Here is a 22,611-nt window from a genome sequence, read left to right as displayed (position 1 = left end):
TGTGTCTGTAAGGGCAGTGGGCCAAGTCTGGTGCTCAAGATCACGCCGAATGGCCATCAGCTGGTCATTCAGGAAATCCTGAATTTCTGAACATGATAGATCCCACTGCAATGCCTTCCCAGTGATATTCAATACCATCTCTGTCAGTAACTTCTGGGTCATAGAACTAAGGGTGGAAATGACATGTAACTCACCAACTCCAGCCTATACTTAGGTTAGCTGAGCTCCAGAAATAAGGCTAGTGGCCTTTTCTAGTTGGCCCAATTTCTTATCATGTTCTTGGCTTTTAAGAATATTTTAAATGGCTGTTGCACTATTGGCCCTAGCCCACAGGGATCTGGTTAATTCCCCATTTTTCCAGAGGAAATAACCCAGGTTCTCTGTTGTGCTAATCCAATGGCAGCCCCTTGTGAGCAATCTGGGTATGTAGAAGTGATCTGGAAACTGGATAAGGGCAATGTCATTTAAAATCCAATTAGGGAGGGCATTACATGCTGAAGGATTTATCCAAAACACAGGGCGCAGCCTGTAGAATAAACCCCAAAATCCAATCAATACCACATTCCCAAGCATGGGTCCACAAATTTCTTCCTGCCCGTGTATAATTCTTTGTTTCTTCACCAGGGTCAGTTCTTAATGTTTTTTTGTAGTCAGGAATTCCTGGACTTTGGCAATTTCAGTAGAGTGAGTGTTCCGTCTTCTTTCCCGAAACAGTCGTGGTTCAACATCCTACAGGGGAGAGGTTACCAGCACATCACCCTGTAATGGTTTTGATTCTTATAGAAAAGTTCAAAGGCACAGTAAATCTGTCAGTGGACAAGGGAGAGGATACTAGACTTCACCTTGTACTTTTTCCCTGCTGTCCAGAAAGCACAGTGGAGCTAGAAGGAGAAATAGGCTAATCATCAGTAGGAGAATTCTCCTGATGTGGAGTGGTCTTTTTGCAGTGAGAATCATGGGTCCAGGCAATCAGTCTTTGGCACTTCACAGTGGTGTTGGTAGACAGCAGGACTTAATAAGGGCCTTTCCAGCATGGAGCCAAAGCAGTCTTTCGTTGGTAGACCTTTACATTGATCCAGTCTTCTGGTTCCAAGGAGTGGCAGGGCTGCTAGGGTCTTTGGGTAGCGCTTCTTTACCTGTGAGAAAAGAAACCTAACACATTTCATTAGTGACTGGCAGTGTTTTACAGATTTCATAGCTGTGTGGGCAAATTTAAGTCCCCCCCTTTTTCTGGTTATCAGCCAAGTCTTAACTGTGAGCAGTGTCCTTGAATGGGGCCAGCGCCTTATCCTTAGACTGAGCATGTTAGCTATTTTTTTTCCAGTTAATTCATTCTGTTCTTTTTTTCTTCTTCCCTTCTTGGCTTTTTTTAACCTACAAAGGAAACTTCCACTCTTTACTCATACACCTTTTCCCAACCATGAACACATACACATTGCCATTATACAGTACATTAGTCTTATTATTTAATGTATGCCACATATACCCTTCCACTAAAATAACCTTATTACAGAGCTTTGGCACAACAAGCCAGGACAAGCACACCCACTTTGATGAGTTCATTCAATACAACCTCTAGTCCAATAGCTTTCCACCATCCCCAGCCCTCTGGCTAGAAGTCTGAGATAGCCAGAAGGATTCCATGTACAATATGGGGAGTGGGTTAACTTTTCATGTCCTTGCTTCCAAAGACTGTTGGTATGCAAATTTTAATAACAATTTTTAGTTAAAACATTTGGCCAATAAAGTTTCCTTTTGTTACTTAAGCAAATGTATTAGACTTTAGTATATTACATTTTTCTGATTTATCCAAACACTTTATATTCTAAATTGTACAAAATAAGTATCTGCATTTCAATCCAACACTTCCGCTTGATTCCATGAAAATATTAAACACAACAATTCTGGTCACGAGACAAACACCACAAGACAGAACATAGAACACAAAACATAATTTTTATTGTGCCAGTAAATGCATGGTACGTTGAATGCTGTTGAGCTGGCATCAGTTTTCTTTGATTATCTGAAAGACAAAAACAGAGGTCTACCCCTTCTGGGCAGTCAATCATCACTTAAAATATACAAATACCCTTGTTGATTTTAGGCAAAACAGGGGAATTACCCCATATTTTCTTGTATGTGTTTCATAGGCAGCCCAGGTTTCAGTGGCTTCTACCTTATCAGTTAGATAATTTGCATTAATACAGATACTTTTTGGCTTGCTTTTTACTTTTAACTCCTGCTTTTAAACACTGAAAGAAAACATCACCACTTCTAGTGCCCTTAGAGCCTAATACAATTTTAATTACATAGCACTGTATACATTTTTTCAGCTAATTCAACAAAATTGTTCATAGCCAAATGATTGCAATCTAATAATTTCTTTGCCTGATTTTATTTACAAACATTTTAAAGACACCAAGAACTTTCCTCTTTAGCATTTTTACAAAGTTCAACTGCTGTTCCCTCCAGCAACTACAGAGTTAACTCTTCACTCTCCCTTAAATCACTTGCTTAAATCACTTATCAATTCAAAACACCATTCCAAATATCCTCCTGGGTATTTGGAATCCCCATGCTTATACTTACTTACTCCTTCCTTCCACTACACCCTCAAAAGTTTCCAACCTGTTTTCCAATCTCTCTGTCTGTTGCCTGCCCACCTGGGCCCGATCCTGCTTTTCTCGCTGAACCGTCCCTTCCATGGGCACTAACTTGTTCCACTACCAGTTTAGCTAGGAGGGTGGGCTTCTTAACTAGCCCCCACCCCTTCTGGTCTTTTCCCTTAAACATTTTTACTTACAAGACTACCCGAGTCCTCCCTTGTGAGGCTTGCCACCTGGGCAAAAATACATGGCCCATTGGGTAAAGGCCATCTATCTGCTGACACTTAAACAGAAAAGAGAATTACACAGAGAACAGAGGGAATTACGGTCTAATCCAGATTTTCCTACTTCTATTACACTGTCCATTATAGGGGACGGGACAGAAGAATCTCAATACAACCTCAGAGCTTCATCGCACACAATGGCTTCCACCCTGAGGAATTACGAACGAGAAGTTCAGTTCCGCCCACACACCTAACGCCCAAATGAACAGAGCAGAAAAACAACAGCAACCAGTTAAACAGAACAGAACCAGAACCCAGATAGCAAACCAGAACCAGATAGTGTTTCCTTATTCTATTAGAGCTCACCTTTAATCATGCAATCCTCAACATATAACTCCAACAACATAGAGCAAACATAAAATAACAAGGGTAAAACAGATAGATGCTGTAAATTCTGCAGGGCTCCCCCATTCTCGATTGCTCACCAAACTGTGACAAATTTCTGTTACCAATCGATCCCTCATGTCAGGTGATCAGGCTGACACTGCAGGACGTTGGGGGAGGATAAAGAAAACACATCATATAACCAAATTTTAAAGCTTCATTAAAAATAATAAAACAACAATGGAGAGTATTGGGAACGCTCCCACATCACTCAGGAAAAATATGAATGCCCCAAGCCTTAAGCCACTTTAATACTCACATATGTCCAGACTGGCCACATCTGTGTATAACGTTCAGAGAAGGGGAATAAGTGGACGGGAGATTATCCTGTATACAGCTTGTTTAGAATTTCCAACATGCTTCTGCTCTTGGGAGGGCTGTTCTTTTACACCCTGGAATCTCCTGCGGTGTCTCTTTCAGAGATTCCAGTCCAGGTCAGCTGCCTATGGCTTCTCCAGTGTCACCAAGCCACACCGGCTCTAGGGTCGCAAAGGCACACTGTTTGATCTCACTGGACAGTTAAACTTTGCAAATGTAATCTCAGTTCTGTAACTTGTATTGCCTTTGGTTTGCCTCTGTCTATATATTTTTTTCTCCACAGTCAGCTAGGGCTGAAAGCAGTTTTTCTTTGTACTTAGCATAGTCTGCATTGATTCTTGACCTTGAATGCAGAGCAACTTTCTCTTTATCTCTGGGCCAAGCTGAATTTCAAATTAACCCATTCCTAGACAAATTGCTCACACTGTGTCAGAGGCTCTTCTTTGGTGATTAAAAGCTCCTCTGCGATGTATGATCTTATCTAGATTAAAGGTACCTTCTAATGGGCATTGTTTAGATGGATTTTCACGCGTGTGAAGATTCCAATTCTCTAAATACCTGCAGGTTTTAAGACCATAATGTACATACATGTAATATGCTGGGGTACTCTTAGGGGGTGAGGTGGAATGTTTAGACTGTCCCTTACCCATTTTCCACTCACACACACAGGGAGGGTGCCTTGTCCGTGCTAGCGGCTCATAAACTAAGGATCTCTCCCTACAGGGTACTCACACAGGAGAGACTAACGTGGATGACCACGACTCTCCTACACCTCCCTTCAGCAAAGAGCGTCGGCTAGTCTCTGGGAGACGGCGCCGCTTACTCTGATTGCGTCCAGTGAGATGATCAGACTGTCAGTAGCCCACACGGAAAGGAAGTGGGGGGAGGGAAGATGGGTTCACACACTCCTAGACCCAGGTAGCTTCCTCGCCGGATGATGCCAGGCTGAGTCAGCCCACCGTGGGTCGGATCTCCTAAAAGATTCACTAGTTACCGGGCTTGCGTTAGAGTAGTCCTGGTCACGAGCTTTCGCTTCACAGGGTACTCTGGGCATCTTCCGGTAACAGTCACTCACGCTGGTATACACACACACACACACACACACACCCACCCCAAGGCCATTATTTCCTATTACCACAATGCATTTTATCTTGCTGCACAGTCAATAAGTTCAGATGGCATGAGCCCAACAGAGACAGACGTCCCCGCGGACAGTCCTCCTCCCAGTGCAGCTCTGGGGCATATGATGGGGGATTTTTACAAGAGCTCTCCATGCAAACTAGAATGCATTCTAAGGGCATACACCCTGCCCTGCCTGCCCCATACTCTAGGGATACGGAGACACTGGGCGTCCCCAGGTCCTAACAGGAAAAAGTCCACACCACTGGACTGTTCCTACCTTATCCACAGGACCGGTTCCTCACCGTCGCCCGCAACTGCTTCTTCGCTATCTGAGTGCGTTGCACCGTTGTGTCCTCCAAGGTCGGCCTGACGTGTCTCTGCCGAGGCCCCCGGTAAAGGCACCGGTGCGCGCTGGGTGTCGGCTGTGACCGTAGTCCGCCGGCCGTCGGAGGAGTCTGGGCAAGGCTAAATTTCAGCCTTGAGCCCACCCAAGGACGCCAAAACTGTTGCTGGCCCAGAGGGCCCGAGGGGGCGTCGCACTAATTAACACACCAGGGTGGAGAAGCAAACCAAGTTTATTTGAGCTCAGTAAAAGGTGCAAGTTCGGCCGACCGCGGCTCCCACTGGCCGCGGTTCGCGGTCCCAGGCCAATGCAGGAGGCAGGAAGCGGCGCGAGCCGAGGGATGTTCTGGCCGCGGCTTCCTGCCTCCCGCATTGGCCTGGGACCGCGAACCGCGGCCAGTGGGAGCCGCGATCGGCCGAACTTGCCGACGCGGCAGATAAACAAACCGGGCCGGCCCGCCAGGGAGCTTACCCTGGCGAGCTGCGAGCCACCGGTTGCCGACCCCTGATATAGGGTAAAAGCACACAAAATATCAGATTTAATGCGGGGAGACCAGATTTCATGGTCCATGACACATTTTTCATGGCCGTGAATTTGATAAGACCCTAACAATACCTCTTCCTAATAAGCATCAATTCCCCAAGCATAAACCCTCAGTAACTATGTTGGCCTTATACAGTATCCTGATTGGCAAAAAAAGCAGGTATAGCTACAACCCGGATGGAGACTTTTTTCTTCTCTTCTCTTTCCTTCTCAAGTACTTGGTCTTGTCAAATGTCCCCTGAAGCAGGGTTTTGGCTACCTCAAGGCTCTCTGTCTTACAGCATCACTGACCTCTTCAGATGTTAATTAGGGAACTAACTAACTAACACTGTACATATGATATTTTTAGTACTTATACCTCTTGCTCTCAAAGGAGTCATGTCCCAGAAATACACACGGTGGATGTTTCATTACTGGTATTTCTAATTATATTTTAGAAGGGACTGCAAAACAGACAGAGATCAAAGATCAGTTAATGGTTTCTTTCTCATCAATCACTCATTTGAGCTATGCTCACCACATTCATATCAATCACAGTAATTCATCATAATAATTTGGCACTGTCCTAATGTAATGCTGACAGAGCCCGGTCTTTGGCAGATGAGATCGAACCTGGGGCCTCTAGAGTTTAGTGCATGAGCCTCTATTGCATGAGCCAAAAGCCAACTGCCTGTTAGCTAAAGCTGTAGAGCAGACTAATTTTCTCTCTCCCTCTAAGTGGTCTCTGTGCCACTACATGGGACAGAACAACACATCTCAGTCCCAACCCCCCTGGGAAAGAGGCTAGGAACACTCCTGACCAATCAGATTAAGTGAACTACCTAGTGTGATCTGTATCTAGAAGAACCGAAGCTTATTTGAACAAGAAAGGCAAGAGGATCTCTCACAGTGCGCTGAAGGAAAATGAGCTCCACAGAAGACATTGACTATCCTCGGATCTTATTTCAATACAACAATGGGTTTTTAGTCTCAAAGGTAAGATTACAAGTAATGCCTGGAAATTATATTAAAACTCATCAGAGGACATTTGCTCTTTTTCTTATTCCACTGCCCCACCCCCATTTGCTTTCAGATTATGTTTACCGCCTGTGAATTGGGAGTGTTTGATCTATTGCTGGAGTCAGAAGGGCCCCTGTCTTCAGACACCATTGCTGAACGTTTGGGCACCAGTGTCAGTGGAATGGAACGGTTGCTAGATGCCTGCGTGGGATTAAAGCTCCTGGAAGTTGAAATGAAAAGTGAAGGAGGTAATGTTGTCGGGAAGGGAGAAGACTAACAATTAAATCACTGTTGGTTTTAAGGCCTCATTAAATAGTACGTGCGAGACTGAGTTATAATGTTAAAAGCAAAACTGCCAGAATGCGAGAAGAGGTACAGTGCGATTTGAGAAATCTCAAAGCAGCAGATTTACAAGAACTGAACTTGGGTAGGAGTAAGAGAGTAAAACAGATGCAAAGTCACTTTTCTACCTCTCCTAGAACCTCTTTAACTCATTGGACCAAATTCAAAAGCAATAGTAATTACCCATGTGTAAGGCAATTTGAGTCTAAGCAGCTGTAAGGGAATCTAAGAGAATGTTGTAAGATGTGTAATGAATATATAGTCTGGAGGCCAGAAGACAGTATTAGTTACACTAATTTAGACTTCTTTAAGCTCTCCTGCTAACTTGGCCAATTGTCTTTATATCTTTATATTAATTATCTTTATTACATAAAGTGCACTTTCAGATTTCCTGAGCTAAAGACAAGAGGTCAGATCCTCAGCTGCTATAAATTGGTGGAACTCCATTGAAATTGACAGAGCTATGCCTGTTTATGCTGTCTGAAGGTCTGGACCAGGGCTGCTCGGGGAGGGTGGTGGAGAGGGGCAAGTGGGGCAATTTGCCCCAGGCCCCGGACCCTGCAGGGGCCCCCACAAGAGTTTTTCAAGGCCCCTGGAGGGGGATCCTTCACTCACTTTGGGGCCCCCAGAAAACTCTCGCGGGGCCCGGACCCCCTGAGCTTCTTACACTCCGGGTCTTCGGCGGCAATTCGGCAGCGGGGGGGTCCTTCCACTCCGGGACCCACTGCCGAAGTGCCTGGTCTTCGGCGGCAATTCGGCGGCGGGGGGGAGCTCCCACCATGGGTCTTCGGGGCTCTTCGGTGGTGGGTCCCGGAGCGGAAGGACCCCCCGCTGCTGAATTACCGCTGAAGCAGGGCCCCCCCTGCCGCTGAAGAACTCAGACCCCCTGAACCCTCTGGGCGGCCCTGGTCTGGACCTGTGCAGTGTGAAGTGTACTTTAGAAATATTTACAGATAGCTTAGAAAGAGATGTGTTCAGATAAAGTAACCCTGAATGAAAATCCTATGTATACAAAGAAACTTCTTTGCTGTGTGTTCTCTGCTTTCAGCCTGAATTGTGCTCTCAGTACACGATTTAGGAGGCAGAAACGAGGAGAAAAGCCCACATAGAGCAGGAAAAGACTGTATCAGATACATCTACTCTTCCTAATCTGTTGTATTCCATATGCAGCAAACATCGGTAGATCTTTCTGTAAATTCCACTCACATATTTTGCTGACAGAAGCAGCAGTAGCATGCTTTAAACAAACAAGAACATTGTTTTTTTAAAAAAAAATATTTGTATTAAACACAGGACGCATACAAATGTTCTTGTGAGTGGGGTTTTCGAACAATAAATACCTTGTAACATTGTCTTTGGATAATTTCAAAAAACTGCAGTTCCAAATGATTGATTTAAATTAGTAAATGACAAATGGATTCAGCGTTCATGCCAGGCGCCGTGCATACAAACCTCTTCACAATTATACTTACTTGCAACCGCTCAGGTTGCTCCTCATAGATCACACACACACACGTACACACCCTCCCAGCTATCAAGCTCTCAGGAGACCCTGTCATCAGTCTTTCCACGGGAATCAAGCATTGTCTGAAGTTTCAAAAACAGACTCCAACAAGTAACAGCAGAATTGGAATTAATTTGCAAACTTGACACCATTAAATTAGGCTTGAAAAAAGACTGAGAGAGGATGGGTCATTATACAAAGTAAAAACTATTTCCCCATGTTAATTTTCCTCCTACTGTTACTCACACTTTCTTGTCAACTGTTGGAAATGGGCCATCCAGATTATCACTACAAAAGTTTTTTTCCTCCTGCTGATAATAGCCCACCTTAACTGATTACTCTTGTTTTAGTTAATATGGCAACACTCATTTTTTCATGTCCTCTGAGTACATATATCTTCCTACTGTATTTTCCACTGCAGGCATCCAATGAAGTGGGTTTTAGCCCATGAAAGCTTATGCTCAAATAAATTTGTTAGTCTCTAAGGTGTAACAAGTACTCCACATCCAAGAAGAGTGGCCTTTTTACACATACCTTCTCTTCTCTTAGGCCACATCTATATTGGAAAGTTATTTTGGAATAAGGAAGGGGGAATTTAAAGTGCTATAGCCATTCCACAGTAGAATAAGAGTTGGCTTGTTCCAGTTTAACTTGATTCACTTGTAAATTAGATTAAACTAAGCTGTCAACCTGGGGAGTTTTTACCAAACAGCTATTCCAGTCCATTTCACCATGTAGACAAGCTTTTAGAAATCTGTAGCCTCTTCTGAAGCCACCTACACTCTTTCCATGGCAATCAGGCCAGCTGCAGGAGCACAAATGAGGCAGCATCCACCCTGCTAATAGAAGTTCAGGTGGATTCTTCAGAGGAACTTTTCACCTCAGTGGCAGCCACCTGGGTGTAGAACACACACAGAGACTTTCCTGGAGCTGCCCAGACCCCAGTCGTCCCATCACACACAGCTGAAGAACAGATTTAAAGCCTAACCTGGCTCTCATTGAGTTCAGTGGGCATTGGCCTGTGCTGTAAGAGAGAGAACACATTCTATACCAGCCCATATATCTGTCCATGAAAGACATATTGTAAGCATAGTAAGAGACCCAAAACTTTGCATCTATCAGATGACTCTCATAATCAGCCAGTGAGAATATTGAAATTCAGTAGCAGTAGATGGCCTCAGAAGTGTGTGAGCTACTCAAGTTAGGGATAATGGGTGGTATTATGTCCTGGAGACTTAATTCTCCCTATTGGTTTCCTCATCAGGTGAAAAAAGACTGGTATGTTAGGTGTTCTTGCTGAAACAAGATACTTTTGAGCACATACACTAAAAAGTATAGTGGAAAGATATGTCACCACAGGCATATGGCTTATACACTTTCACAAAGAAATGGTGATGATGATGGTGATGGTGATGGGGTGTGCTTTTTACATCCTGGAATCCTTCACTCCAGTTCTTTCAGAATCTGATGGGTAGATATGGTATGCTATGCATGCGTGCCTGGACCCTCCCCCATCTCTGGTCTATCTAGACTGGGGAATCTCCTGCAGTTTCTTTGTTGCTTTGATTGCATTCCTACAGCTTGTTCTTGTTACATAGATTATGCTGTAAAACAGGCTTTGCACAATGACAAGTTTGTAAATGTTAACTTATCTTTCCCTTTATTCCCTTTAGCCTTTTACAGGAACACAGAGCTTTCCAACCTCTATCTTGCAAAATCAAGTCCCAAGTCTCAGTATCATCGTTTGATGTACTATTCCAAAACCGTCTCTTTTTGCTTCCAGTACCTGACAGATGCTGTGAGGTAAGGAGATGAAATCTTATGTTGTTAGTACAAAACTCATGTGCCAACACCCATTGCAATAAAGTACTTTGCTACATTTGTGAACCTGCTCTGGAAGAGGTTTGTCTTTGGGAAAACAGGAGAAAATAAAGACATATGTAACCCACACACCTCCTGGGTAACATTGACTGGTAATTGTTTGGGAAGCATGTTGAACTATTACTACACAAGCTTATATTTGCTAGTGCTTCAGTGGATGAATTCACTGCAAATTCAGAAACAGAATTCTATACTATGCTTATTTGATGTGTCCCAAGGGGAACATTTAATCATGATAATAGTTTCTGTGGAGGGAAGCTCTCGGCCAGGCAAATGGTGATGAATAGTGACTGAGGGATGCTTGCAGGGATCCTAATTGGCTGTGTTGCCAAAGGCAGAAGAAAATGAGGAAGTAAGTCAGTGTAATTGGGCCAGAATCTCAGCCAGTACAAGTCAGCACAGCTCTTTATGGAGCTGTGTCAATTTACACCAGCTGAGGATCTGAGCCCTGTCTCTGGTACATCAAAGAGCAGTTGTATTTCCTTCCTCTTAGTGGTGTCCAATAATGAACATAAAATAATAACAAAGTAGGGACTGATCTTCTTTCTGAATCTTTTGGTGTGGCACAGACAGCTTTCAGAATGATCAAGCCAGGGATTCTCCTCCCCCAAATTTTATTTGGGGCCTCAGGATGCACCCAACACATGATGGTGGCTATGTCGCCCTGTGGGCCAGGAGCTCTATGGCCTCCAGGGGCCTGAAGTCCCACTGGGAGCCCTGGACTGGGATCCCAGGTGCCTTGGGACTGGGAGCCCAGCTGCCCTCGCTATCCTTGGGGGGTCCGCCTCCCCCATGGATGGGGACCAGGACCTAGGCTGCCCCAAAACGATCCTACTGCCCCACCTGCCAAAGCGTTGGGCTCCCAAAGCCCTGCTGCCCTGAGAGCCCCACTGTCCCAGGAACGGGGACTGGAGTCAGAGAGCCTGAGGGCCAGGGGCCGGAAACCCGGCTGCCCCGGGGGACCCCACTGCTCCCAGATGGGGGATGGGAATCTGGCTGCTGCTGCCCTGGGAGCCTCGCTTCCCCATGGATGTGGGCTGGGAGCTTGGCTGCCCCAGGGGCCCCTGTGCCGTGACTCCCGAAGCGCTGGGGCCCATGAAGCCCTTCCACCCCGGGGCCGAAGTACCTGCTTCAGGCAGCCCCGTGGCTGCACGAAAAGCAGTTGATGGCCGCATTTCAGAATCGCTGATCAAAGCAATAACACAAAGGGTAACACTTATACCTTAATAAGTAGAATAAAATGGGTACCTTAATAAGCCAAAGTTGTCACCAAAGCAGAAAGGTGTCAAAGCACAAATACCCCATATATATATATTTTTTTAAGAGATGGGAAAAACCAGTATGAGCGAGCATTCGGCATGTCATCAGAAGACATCTTTGGGACTCTCTACAGGTAATAATTTAGTGTCGGGAATTTTATGCTTTTCTTTTATGTGGATGACTTTTCTATTTTGTGTTACCGCTTTGACTGTGAAATATGGTGATTAGTCCTATTCACATGAAAACCCCATCATTTCAATTACATCCAGTGTTGAGAGTAAGGTGCTCGTCACCTTGGTATCTAAGCATCAAGTTCTTACTGGCAACCTATCATGAACAATTTGCTATGTAGAATGTTTGGTATAATGGAAAATTCTGTTAAATGAAAAACAGCTGGAGACCCTTAGGCTTAACATCATATCACTGCTAGATGATAAGTGTAATTTACAGTAAGTCTCATTAAAATGTAGGATGTGAAACAAAGTGGATTTATTCTTAATATTTTGAATATCTGCTAATTTAAGCCACAACAGTAGCTCCCTTAACCCACCCAACAATATTGTTAATCTTTCCAGCTATTCTCTTAGCCCAGCAGAAGAATCTGTCCTATCTCGGGGACTTTCCTACCAATGCTATAACAAAAAGGATTCTGCATGGACTCCTCCTGAGGGTCGAAACAACAGGCTAGATTCTACATAGATTGCTTCCGTCACCGTGCACAGGCTGAAATTGTGGAAAAGCAACATCACTTGCCCCATAACCTAAGCCGTGCTGAACACAATGCCATCAACAGCCTCAAGAACAACTCTGACATCATAATCAAACAGGCTGACAAAGGAGGTGCTGTCATCATCATGAATAGGTCGGAATATGAACAAGAGGCTGCCAGGCAGCTCTCTAACTCCACATTCTACAAGCCATTACCCTCTGATCCCACTGATGATTACCAAAAGAAACTACACCATCTGCTCAAAAAACTCCCTGAGAAAGCACAGGAACAGATCTATACAGACACATGCCTGGAACCCTGACCAGGTGTATTCTATTTGCTACCCAAGATCCATAAACCTGGAAATCCTGGACGCCCCATCATCTCAAGCATTGGTACTTTAACAGCAGGATTGTCTGGCTATGTGGACTCTCTCCTCAGGCCCTATGCTACCAGCACTCCCAGCTATCTTCGAGACACCACTGACTTCCTGAGGAAACTACAATCCATCAGTGATCTTCCAGAAAACACCATTCTGGCCACTATGGATGTGGAAGCCCTCTACACTAACATTCCACACAAAGATGGACTACAAGCCATCAGGAACAGTATCCCCAATAATATCACGGCTAACCTGGTGGCTGAACTTTGTGATTTTGTCCTCACCCACAACTATTTCACATTTGGGGACAATATATATCTTCAAGTCAGTGGCACTGCTATGGGTACCCGCATGGCCCCTCAGTATGCCAACATCTTTATGGCTGACTTAGAACAACGCTTCCTTAACTCTCGTTCCCTAACGCCCCTACTCTACTTGCGCTACATTGATGACATCTTCATCATCTGGACTCATGGAAAAGAAGCCCTCGAGGAGTTCCACCGTGATTTTAACAATTTCCATCCCACCATCAACCTCAGCCTAGACCAATCCACACAAGCGGTCCATTTCCTAGACACTACTGTGCTAATAAACGATGGTCACATAAATACCACCCTATACCGGAAACCCACTGACCGCTATACTTACTTACATGCCTCCAGCTTCCATCCTGGACACACCACATGATCCATTGTCTACAGCCAAGCTCTAAGATACAACCGTATTTGCTCCAATCCCTCAGACAGAGATAAACACCTACAAGATCTCTATCAAGCATTCTTAAACCTACAATACCCACCCACTGAAGTGAAAAAACAGATTGACAGAGCCAGAAGAGTACCCAGAAGCCACCTACTCCAGGACAGGCCTAAAAAAGAAAATAACAGAACACCACTAGCCATCACCTACACCCCCCAACTAAAACCTCTCCAGCGCATCATCAAAGATTTACAACCTATCCTTAAAGATGATCCCTCACTCTCACAGATCTTGGGAGACAGGCCAGTCCTCGCTTATAGACAGCCTCCCAACCTGAAGCAAATACTCACCAGCAACCGCACACCATACAACATAAACACTAACCCAGGAACCTATCCTTGCAACAAAGCCCGATGCCAGCTCTGTCCACATATCCATTCAAGTGACACCATCATAGGACCTAATCACATCAGACACGCCATCAGGGGCTCGTACACCTGCACATCTACCAACGTGATATATGCCATCATGTGCCAGCAATGCCCCTCTGCCATGTACATTGGCCAAACCGGACAGTCTCTACGCAAAAGAATAAATGGACACAAATCTGACATCAGGAATCATAACATTCAAAAACCAGTGGGAGAACACTTCAACCTCTCTAACCACTCAGTGACAGACTTGAAGGTGGCAATTATGCAACAAAAAAACTTCAAAAACAGACTCCAAAGAGAAACTGCTGAACTTGAATTAATATGCAAACTAGATACTATTAACTGTGGCCTAAAGAAAGACTGGGAATGGTTGGGTCATTACACCAATTGAATATATTTCCCTATGTTAAGTTCTCCTCACACCTTCTATGGGCCATCTTAATAATCACTTCAAAAAGTTTTTTTTCCTCCTGCTAACGATAGCTCATCTCAATTGATTAGACTCTGCCTGTTGGTATGCATACTTCCACCTTTTCATGTTCTCTGTATGTATAAATATCCCCTGTCTGTGTGTTCCATTCTATGCATCTGAAGAAGTGAGCTGCAGCTCACGAAAGCTCATGCTAAAATAAATTTTTTAGTCTTTAAGGTGCCACAAGTACTCCTGTTTTTTTAGGGTTTAATATAGTATTTTAGCTAAAAGAACAAGAGCTATATGATGCTAGCAATCAATGAATGTGTCATAATTTACTTGCACTACAAACAACGTTCTTTCAGATCACTAGATCAGAAGAAGAGATGATCAAATTCATGTATTTTTTAAATGCATTTTGGAATATAGATGGCAGAGATGTGATTGCTGCATTTGACCTTTCACCTTTCACTGTCATTTATGATCTGGGAGGTAAGTGTCATCAGAACTTTGAACTGTCTTCTTTGATAAGCTATGGATAAATACTACACTTGTTCTACGACCTGCGTGAGCAATGGAAAAACAGGACAGACTAAATAGCCAGGATCTATCATAAGGGAAGCATTTTACATTCTGAGGCAAAGTTATATAAACATTTGAAAATGATAAAAGCATTAGAAAGCAGAATGTTTTCCTGAGTCTAAAGAACTCCATAGATCTAAATAGCTGCTTATTTTCCTTCTCATTGATTTGGTAGGTTTTTCTTCTGCCATCGCTTAAGAAATTCTGCCAGAAGAGCCTCCAGGCTACTCTTCTCTTCATTCAGTAACTTTAGGTTGATGAATTGCCTACATACATCTTACCCCCAAACAGCTTTACCATTGTCTCTGTATTTCAATCCTGTCAGGATTTATAGCACCAGGCAATCTCCATTTGTACTTCTCCCCTGCTGTTTTGCTCTTCCATGTTTCTAAAACACAGAAAGCAGAAATGAAGTCTGGCTAATCTGTTCTAATCACTTTCACTTCTCAACCTCTAAAGGCATTCAGTGTGCCTCAGCTGTGTCTTATTCTTCTTTGCAATGGCCTTACCTATGATTTTCTGAATAATATTGATGACAATTTTCCACTGGAGCTGTGCATAGCATTAGAACAGCCTCTGCCAATGTATTTCCTTGATGGCAGCAAATATAGCCCTACAGTTTGTATGTCAAAATTCTGCAATCACAACACACCACAATCACTTCTGTGTTTTTCGTGAGCCAAGTGATGTATTAAAATCTGCTACATAGATGATGATGATGTTTTCAGTGTTATGTTTTATTATTTCAAGGTTTTCTTGACTACATTTGTTGGGTTATTTCCATGCCCATGGCCCTGATTCAGCCTGAATTGGAATTATCGTGTATTTAAGGATGGGCCTGTTGCCGGCCCAAAGGGCCCGAGGGGGGGCAACAGCGGGGTTCGTTGCCCAGTGTGCGTCGCACTAATTAACACACCAGGGTGGAGAAGCAAACCAGGTTTATTTGAGCTCAAATAAGGTGCAAGGGAGAAAAAGCAATCTCAAATCCTGCACACTCGCACGCAGGCGGGGTCCCAGCATTTATACCCCCTTGTGAGGGTTTATCTGTACTTTTCCCACCGTGGGGGCTACTTTCTCATGCATATAACTTTAATTACAGCATCTGCTTTCCGCCTATCTTATCTAGTATTGGCTGCATCTAGTGCCAAGCGGCCTTGCAGCTGCCAGCACATAACACAAGAGGTTACAAAAGTTTAGTAAGGCTAACAAAAGCACTTCACATAGAGGTACTTTGGTTCACATAGGCCCAGAGCCATCCTCCCAAGTTACCTAGATTTATGCCTAGTGACACCAACAGGCCTGTGCTTAAGCACCTGGGTGAACCAGTGTCCATAAGCATGCTCTGTTCTGCCCTCTGACTATTTCATTTTAAGTAGATCTGGCTGGGAAAATGAATCTCACAGTGCAAAAGTTTCAAGGTTTTAGAAATAAACTGTATCCGAAATTGGGATGAAAAGCCAAAATCTCAAACATTTTTGCAGAAGAGAAATTCTGCAATATTTCATTTTGGAAACACCAAAGTGTTCCCGGTGAGGGAATATTTCAAAGTTTCGCAAATGAAAGATGCTTCTTGGAGGGAGCTCTGCTCTGTGGCAACCCCACCACAGGAGCTGCTGAGGAGCCAGGGAGCTGGGGGATCCCAGAAAACTGTTCGCCATATGGGTTACTGGCAAGGTAGGGCAGGCAAGCTGGAAGTAAGTAAGTTATCCTGAAGCTTAATGTATTATAGCCATGGAATCTTTCCAGATTGTCCCACACCCCACCTGTCACTTGAACTCAACTTATAGTTCCTTTCCCCCTCTCCTGCCTTCTCTCCAAGACAAATGTACTGGTTGTCTTGAGATTTCTTCTGTGCTTCTCAGACTGGAATCAGTGTTTTTATTACAAGGGATTTAAAAGTGTTCTTGGTGGCTGTTTGTATAGAATTGATATTGAAGAGCCACTCTAGAATTTTGTAGGCTCAAAATTTGGACCACTTGCTTCCCTCCCATCCTTCTTTCTGTTTGCAAAGTCCTTATACAGAAAATCTTTCGGTGCCCTTTTTCCGTCTGAATCCAAACCCTACAATAGTTGATGGGAATTGTCCCATTGACTCCACTGATTTTTGGAGCAGGCCATTGTTGAATGCTCACTGCCCGCAGTCTTATGCAAATGACTAGCTCTGCAGGAACAAACCCGTGTGTTTGTGGGATGGAGCAAAAGCAGCTGAAGCAGAGAAACCAGATCAGTTTTCAGTTCACTGTTGTAAACAGTGAGAAAAACATGAATTTAAATATCATGGGAAAAATAACCTTGGCATATGCTGTCCTTTTAATGTAAACTAACTCAACTCATGCTCCTCACCAGTTTCTTTCCCCCTCTAGGGTTTGTTTTTACAATACAAACAAACCCCATCCTGAACATAAACTGTATGGTAATGTTTTGAATGGTGAATACTGGATGTGAATCTTTTACATTTTTAACAATTCTGTTATTTTGCTCATGGCTCAGTGTGGCATTTTCTATATACCAAGACCTGGCTTTGGTGTAAACCTAATGGGAGGAGGCCAGGGCTTTGGAAATCCAGCTTGTAGGGAAGGGTGCCTAGAGTTCTAATGCATTGCTGCAGCGACTGTGCTGATTGTGACTATGCTGGGACACAGGAGACTTGTTTTCTATACCAGATCTCTGCCCCATGCCTGCTGCATGACCGTAGGCAAGTCATTTCCCCTCTGTGGGCCTCTGTTGTCCCATCTGTACAATGGAGATAACAAAATGTGCCTCCTTTGTAAAGTGCTTTGATATTTATAGATTAACAGCACTATAGACTCATAGACTTTAAGGCCAGTGGGGACCATCTTGATCATCTAGTTTAATAGCGCTATATAAGAGGCTAAGTATTATTATGATGCTACATGCCTTCCTAATGACTGAAGATGGGAGCTTTAAAATAGAGGAATGGTCCATCAATTGTAGCTAAGGGGAGACTATCTGTTGTAGTAAGTCACTTGTACTTTGGCTTTTAGTTTAATCTAATGCTGGTGGAAAAAAAATTCAGAATATATTCACAAAAAAATTGAGGTTTCTGTTTTCTAATGTTCAAAACAGACTCTATTTTATTTGTTTAAATTCTCATATTTTATGGAAAACATTGAAATGGTGATCTCCATTTCCTCTTTACCAAAATACAGGCTTTCAGTGAAAAATACTTCTAGTTATATTTTTTATTAAAAAATAGTCATAAAATTTCATGAAAACTAAAATTTAGATAAAGTCAATATTGCACAAAAATTCCATATTCAGAATGACCATTTCTTTGAAAGAAAACACTCTTCCTTTGAAAATTTCCAGCCAGCTGTAGGGGCATCATACTACGTTGTTTTAAAGCAATACCCTTTATGGTCCAGTGATTAGATCACTGGGAAACAGAGAATTGGGTCTTATTCGGGAGAGAGAGGCTGAGAGACCATGACCAAATCACTTATGGTTTTTGTATTTCAGTGTCTCCTTCTGTAAAAGTGGATACTAACATTAACCTACCTCACAAGGCGGCATGAATCTGAGTTCATTGCAGTCTAAGTTTCTTAGATGGAAGATATTATAAAAAATGACCAATGTTGTTATATTTGAGCATTTACCCTGTATTTCATTTTCACTATAAGGATGTGCAGGTGGTTTGGCCCAGGAATGTATTTCTTTGTACCCAAAGTCTACAGTCACAATTTATGACCTACCTAAAGTAGTGCAAGTGGCGAAGGAGCGTTTTGTACCCCCAGAAGAACGTCGGATCACTTTCCATGAAGGTAAACTTGGTTCATTTTGTGTGTGCTCATATGCAAAGAAAAATGTGCTGAAAGGACCATGTTTCATGATAACAGAATCTCATGAGCAATGTACACCATTTGAACTTGTTTACTCACCTGAAAAAGCTGAGATATTAGGTGCCAAGGATGCAAATATACAGGGCCGGCTCCAGACCCCAGTGCAGCAAGCACGCGCGTGGGGCGGTCCTTTCCCGGGGGGGCGGCAGGCTGGGCCGGCGGACCTGCCGCAGTCATGCCTGCGGGAGGTCCACCGGAGCCCCAGGATGACCGGACCTGCCGCAGGCATGACTGCGGAGGGGGCGCTCGTCCCGCGGCTCCAGTGGACCTCCCACAGGCATGACTGCGGACGGTTCGCTGGTCCCGCGGCTTGGCTGGACCTCCCGCAGGCATGACTGCGGAAGCTCAAGCGGAGCCGCCGGATCTGCGAACCATCCGCAGCTGCGGGAGGTCCAGCTGAGCCGCGCAACCAGCGGACCCTCCGCAGTCATGCCCGCGGGAGGTCCGCTGCTCCCGCGGCTCCGGGGCGCCTCCCGCGCATGACTGCTTGGGGTGGCCAAAAAGGTAGAGCCGCCCCTGCAAATATATTCCAAGTCCTTGAACATTATCCATATTAAACAGCAATGAAAAAAAAAACCAAAACAAACAAACAAAAAACCTCCATGAAGTGGCCTTCCTAGCCCTTCCAGGTGTCACCCTGGGGGGAGGTAGGATGTGGCTTCACTGCACAATTGTGGGCAGTCCAAAGCAGGCTAAATTGTTGAAAACAGTAGGTTGCGTAGATTAGTGCAATGTGACTGGTCACAAAGGTCCATAAAGACCTCCATGTTACATTTGAAGGGATAAATGCTATTGGGTAATGTTACAATATACATGTGACCCACTGCCAGGTGGTTTACTCTTTAATTAGAGTCACCAATCCAGTAACAAAAGAGCTCCTCTCATACAACACTGCTTAACAAGAAGCCAAAACATGCAGTCCCCTTAAGCATTCCAACCCCTAGCTCCCAATCCAGACAAATAGATCTTGTACAGTAAGAGGTTACTGAGTGTGACCCAATTCCCTGTACATTAAGGTTCCTCAATCTCAAAGGATTAGCCACAGATCCCAGGTCAATAAATATTTCAGATTTTACCAAAATCAAGCTGCCAGTCAGTGTTTAATAAACTAACTAAGAATGTATTAAAAATAAAGAAGAGAGTTCTAAAATAGGTATAATATATATATATAAAACAAAAAAAATTGCTAAGTCCTGAGATCAGGTTTGCAGCTTTGATGTAGTCTGCTGATTTGCAGAAGTCTCTCTGGCAAACTTCCCAAAGCTTAGAAGGGCCTCAGTACCTAGCTTAGAATACTTCTTTTGTTATAAATCTACAGTGCAGAGAAGTTTGGAGCAGGAATGAGGCAAGATGGAGTTTTCTCAGCTGTAATTTATACCCTCTGCCATGTGCCTGGAAATTTACTGTCCCAAACCAAGCCCACCGTACAGGTACATGGAGAGTTACTGGCCAACGTGGATTCTTAGGTCACATGTCCCCACCACATGTCCATACATGTTTTGCTGAATCACAGCTCCTTGCTGTATGAGGCATTCTAAGGAAGAGGCTATCTGGAAAGCTGATTCTTTCTAATAGCCCTTCCACACTTGGATAGTCCATCCACAATGGGCTGTCGAGACTGGATGTAAACATCCTAGAGGGTGTCACGCCAAGAACAAACACATTTGAGATACAAATACATAGCCAATATCATAACTTCACATACAGTGATGGTACATAGATTTAAACAGGATTTGTTAGCATGTTTCTTTTCCATTGTTATCTTACATGACATACTTTGTACAAAGTTTGTTGCAGTTGTATAATAGTGATACCAGCTATGATAAATATAGTTATCCTCAATCATATAGCATCATCCATCACACCAGTGTAGGAGTATGTTGGTTTTAGGTATCTAGTTTTACTATTTAAATAGAAATAAATGGTCAATTTTGGAGGGTGGGAGTCAAGAGAGGAGAGGGGAGAGAGAAAGGGGCCCCAGCAGTGAAGAAGGGGAAAAAGTGGAGGGGACGGGGGATGACCTAAAAGCAAAGGCAGAGAAGTGTGACAGACGGTTTATATGGATGAAGCAGACAGGAAACGGAGAGAAAGAGAGAGAGAGAGAAATGAAATTGGCATACAAGTGGATGGATAAAGAGCACATCACCAATTATTCAATACTGGGAGATTTGCCCCCTAAGTGGGCTGTGAATACTCAGCATGACAAGCCAGAAGAGTGTAGCTTCCCAGCAAGTCTCTCAAACAGTTCTGGAGCTAGCATGTACTTTTCGCAATACCTGATTTAAAATGTTTGCTTATTCAGGCCTGGTTTTTTTATTGTTTTTCTTTTTGTTACAGGAGATTTTTTTAAAGATCCAATTCCAGAAGCTGACCTGTACATTTTGGCTAGGATCCTGCATGACTGGGCAGATGACAAGTGTATGCAGCTACTAACAAAAATCTACAAGGCTTGCAAGCCTGGTATGTTTTCCTCTTTGCAAAATAGAGACATATATGCATCATTTGGTTTGGACAGGGATTTTTTTAAAGAGCCATTTCAATGAAAGACTAAGTAAAGAAAAATACACTGCAAACCTTTCTCCTTTTACATTAGTGATTTGCATCCAGACCCCATGAGTAAGAATGGCCAACTTGAAAATTTGCTTTTAGTAATATTGCCGAGTTTCCAGAATTGTCCTGGAGTCTCCAAGAATTAAAGATTAATCTTTAATTAAAGATTATGACATCTGACAAAACCTCCATGAATACGTCCATCCAAAGTTGGCCTCTAGGTTTGGCATACACTTTAGACATGCAAGGCCACATTTATAAAGTTATTCGGGTGCCTAATGATGTTGATAGGCACCCATTCAAATTTTGAAAATTGCCAATGTGCATTTTAAATTATTTTAAAACTCTGGCCCACGGGGCTTGATTTTCAGAGATGCCGAGCAACCACACCTCTGGTTCATTTCTGCTGGAGTAAATAAATGTTTCAATCACAGCTAATAGGTTCCCCTTCACTCTCTACTTTGAAGTACAGGAAATAATAGCTTATTGATGCATAGAATCCCTCTTGCTATTTCATTAACTACTGTAGCAACATAACATGATTTTTCTTTTAATATAAAGGGGATCTCTAAGATTATGGAAATAGCTAAAAATGCAGTTGAAAAATAAGCTTTCGTGTCCTCCTCTGACAAATTAACGTGTTAGTTTTTAAATCTCTTTATCCCACCAGGGTGCGGAGTGCTGTTGGTTGAAACACTTTTGAATGAAGACAAAACTGGGCCTTTAGAAGCTCAGCTCTTCTCTCTGATGATGTTGGTTCAGACTGAAGGAAAAGAACGAACGCCAACCGAGTACAGCAAGCTCCTCGCTGCAGCTGGTTTCAGAGAGATTCAAGTCAAGAAAACAGAAAAGCTCTATGATGCTATTTTAGGAAGAAAATAATTCTGTCTCTTCTTTCTTGCCTGTTGTTAGATGTGTAAATGCAGTGACGTGACCAGCTTTTACTAGACTGCAGCAATGAACCCAGCTCATAGTTAACCATGTCACTTTCTTTGTACAACAATACACTGCTAGAACAGTCACTCATTATGTATGCTGGGCCTATGAGGCCACCTGCAGCTCTTTTACAGTAAAGTGCGGCTCATGCAGGCCCCCACTAGGGTGACCAGATGTCCCAATTTTATAGAGACAGTCCCAATTTTTGGATCTTTTTTTTATATAGGCTCCTATTAACACCCCACCCCCTGTCCTGATTTTTCACACTTGCTGTCTGGTCACCCTAGCCCCCACTCCCCTTCTCCACCTGCCATACCCCACCTGCAACTCCCAGGTGATAATAGGGAGGGGCTGCTGCTTTAGCTCTGCAGGGAGAGAAAGCAGCAAAACCAGCACTCTCCCTGCAGCTCCCAGCTGTTCACTGCTGCCTCTCCCATGGCTGCAGCTTCCAGCTTACTGGC

The 22,611-nt window shown here is 43.7% G+C and overlaps 1 protein-coding gene across 1 annotated transcript; it reads left to right on the top strand.

Moving 5' to 3' along the window:
• The first annotated feature begins 6,473 nt into the window (after positions 1 to 6,473).
• LOC123362016 (acetylserotonin O-methyltransferase-like) lies at positions 6,474 to 22,096 on the top strand. Its single transcript, XM_045002267.1, has 8 exons — positions 6,474 to 6,575; positions 6,673 to 6,847; positions 10,119 to 10,248; positions 11,651 to 11,719; positions 14,596 to 14,714; positions 18,446 to 18,586; positions 21,002 to 21,124; positions 21,885 to 22,096. The coding sequence occupies exons 1-8, from the start codon at positions 6,504 to 6,506 to the stop codon at positions 22,094 to 22,096; spliced, it is 1,041 nt and encodes a 346-aa protein (XP_044858202.1). The 5' UTR covers positions 6,474 to 6,503.
• Positions 22,097 to 22,611: the final 515 nt, after the last annotated feature.

Source organism: Mauremys mutica, chromosome 1, assembly GCF_020497125.1.
Source record: "Mauremys mutica isolate MM-2020 ecotype Southern chromosome 1, ASM2049712v1, whole genome shotgun sequence".
Classification (NCBI taxonomy): domain Eukaryota; kingdom Metazoa; phylum Chordata; order Testudines; family Geoemydidae; genus Mauremys; species Mauremys mutica.
Note: the sequence above shows the minus strand (reverse complement) of the source record. Positions and strands in the feature narration are given on the sequence as shown.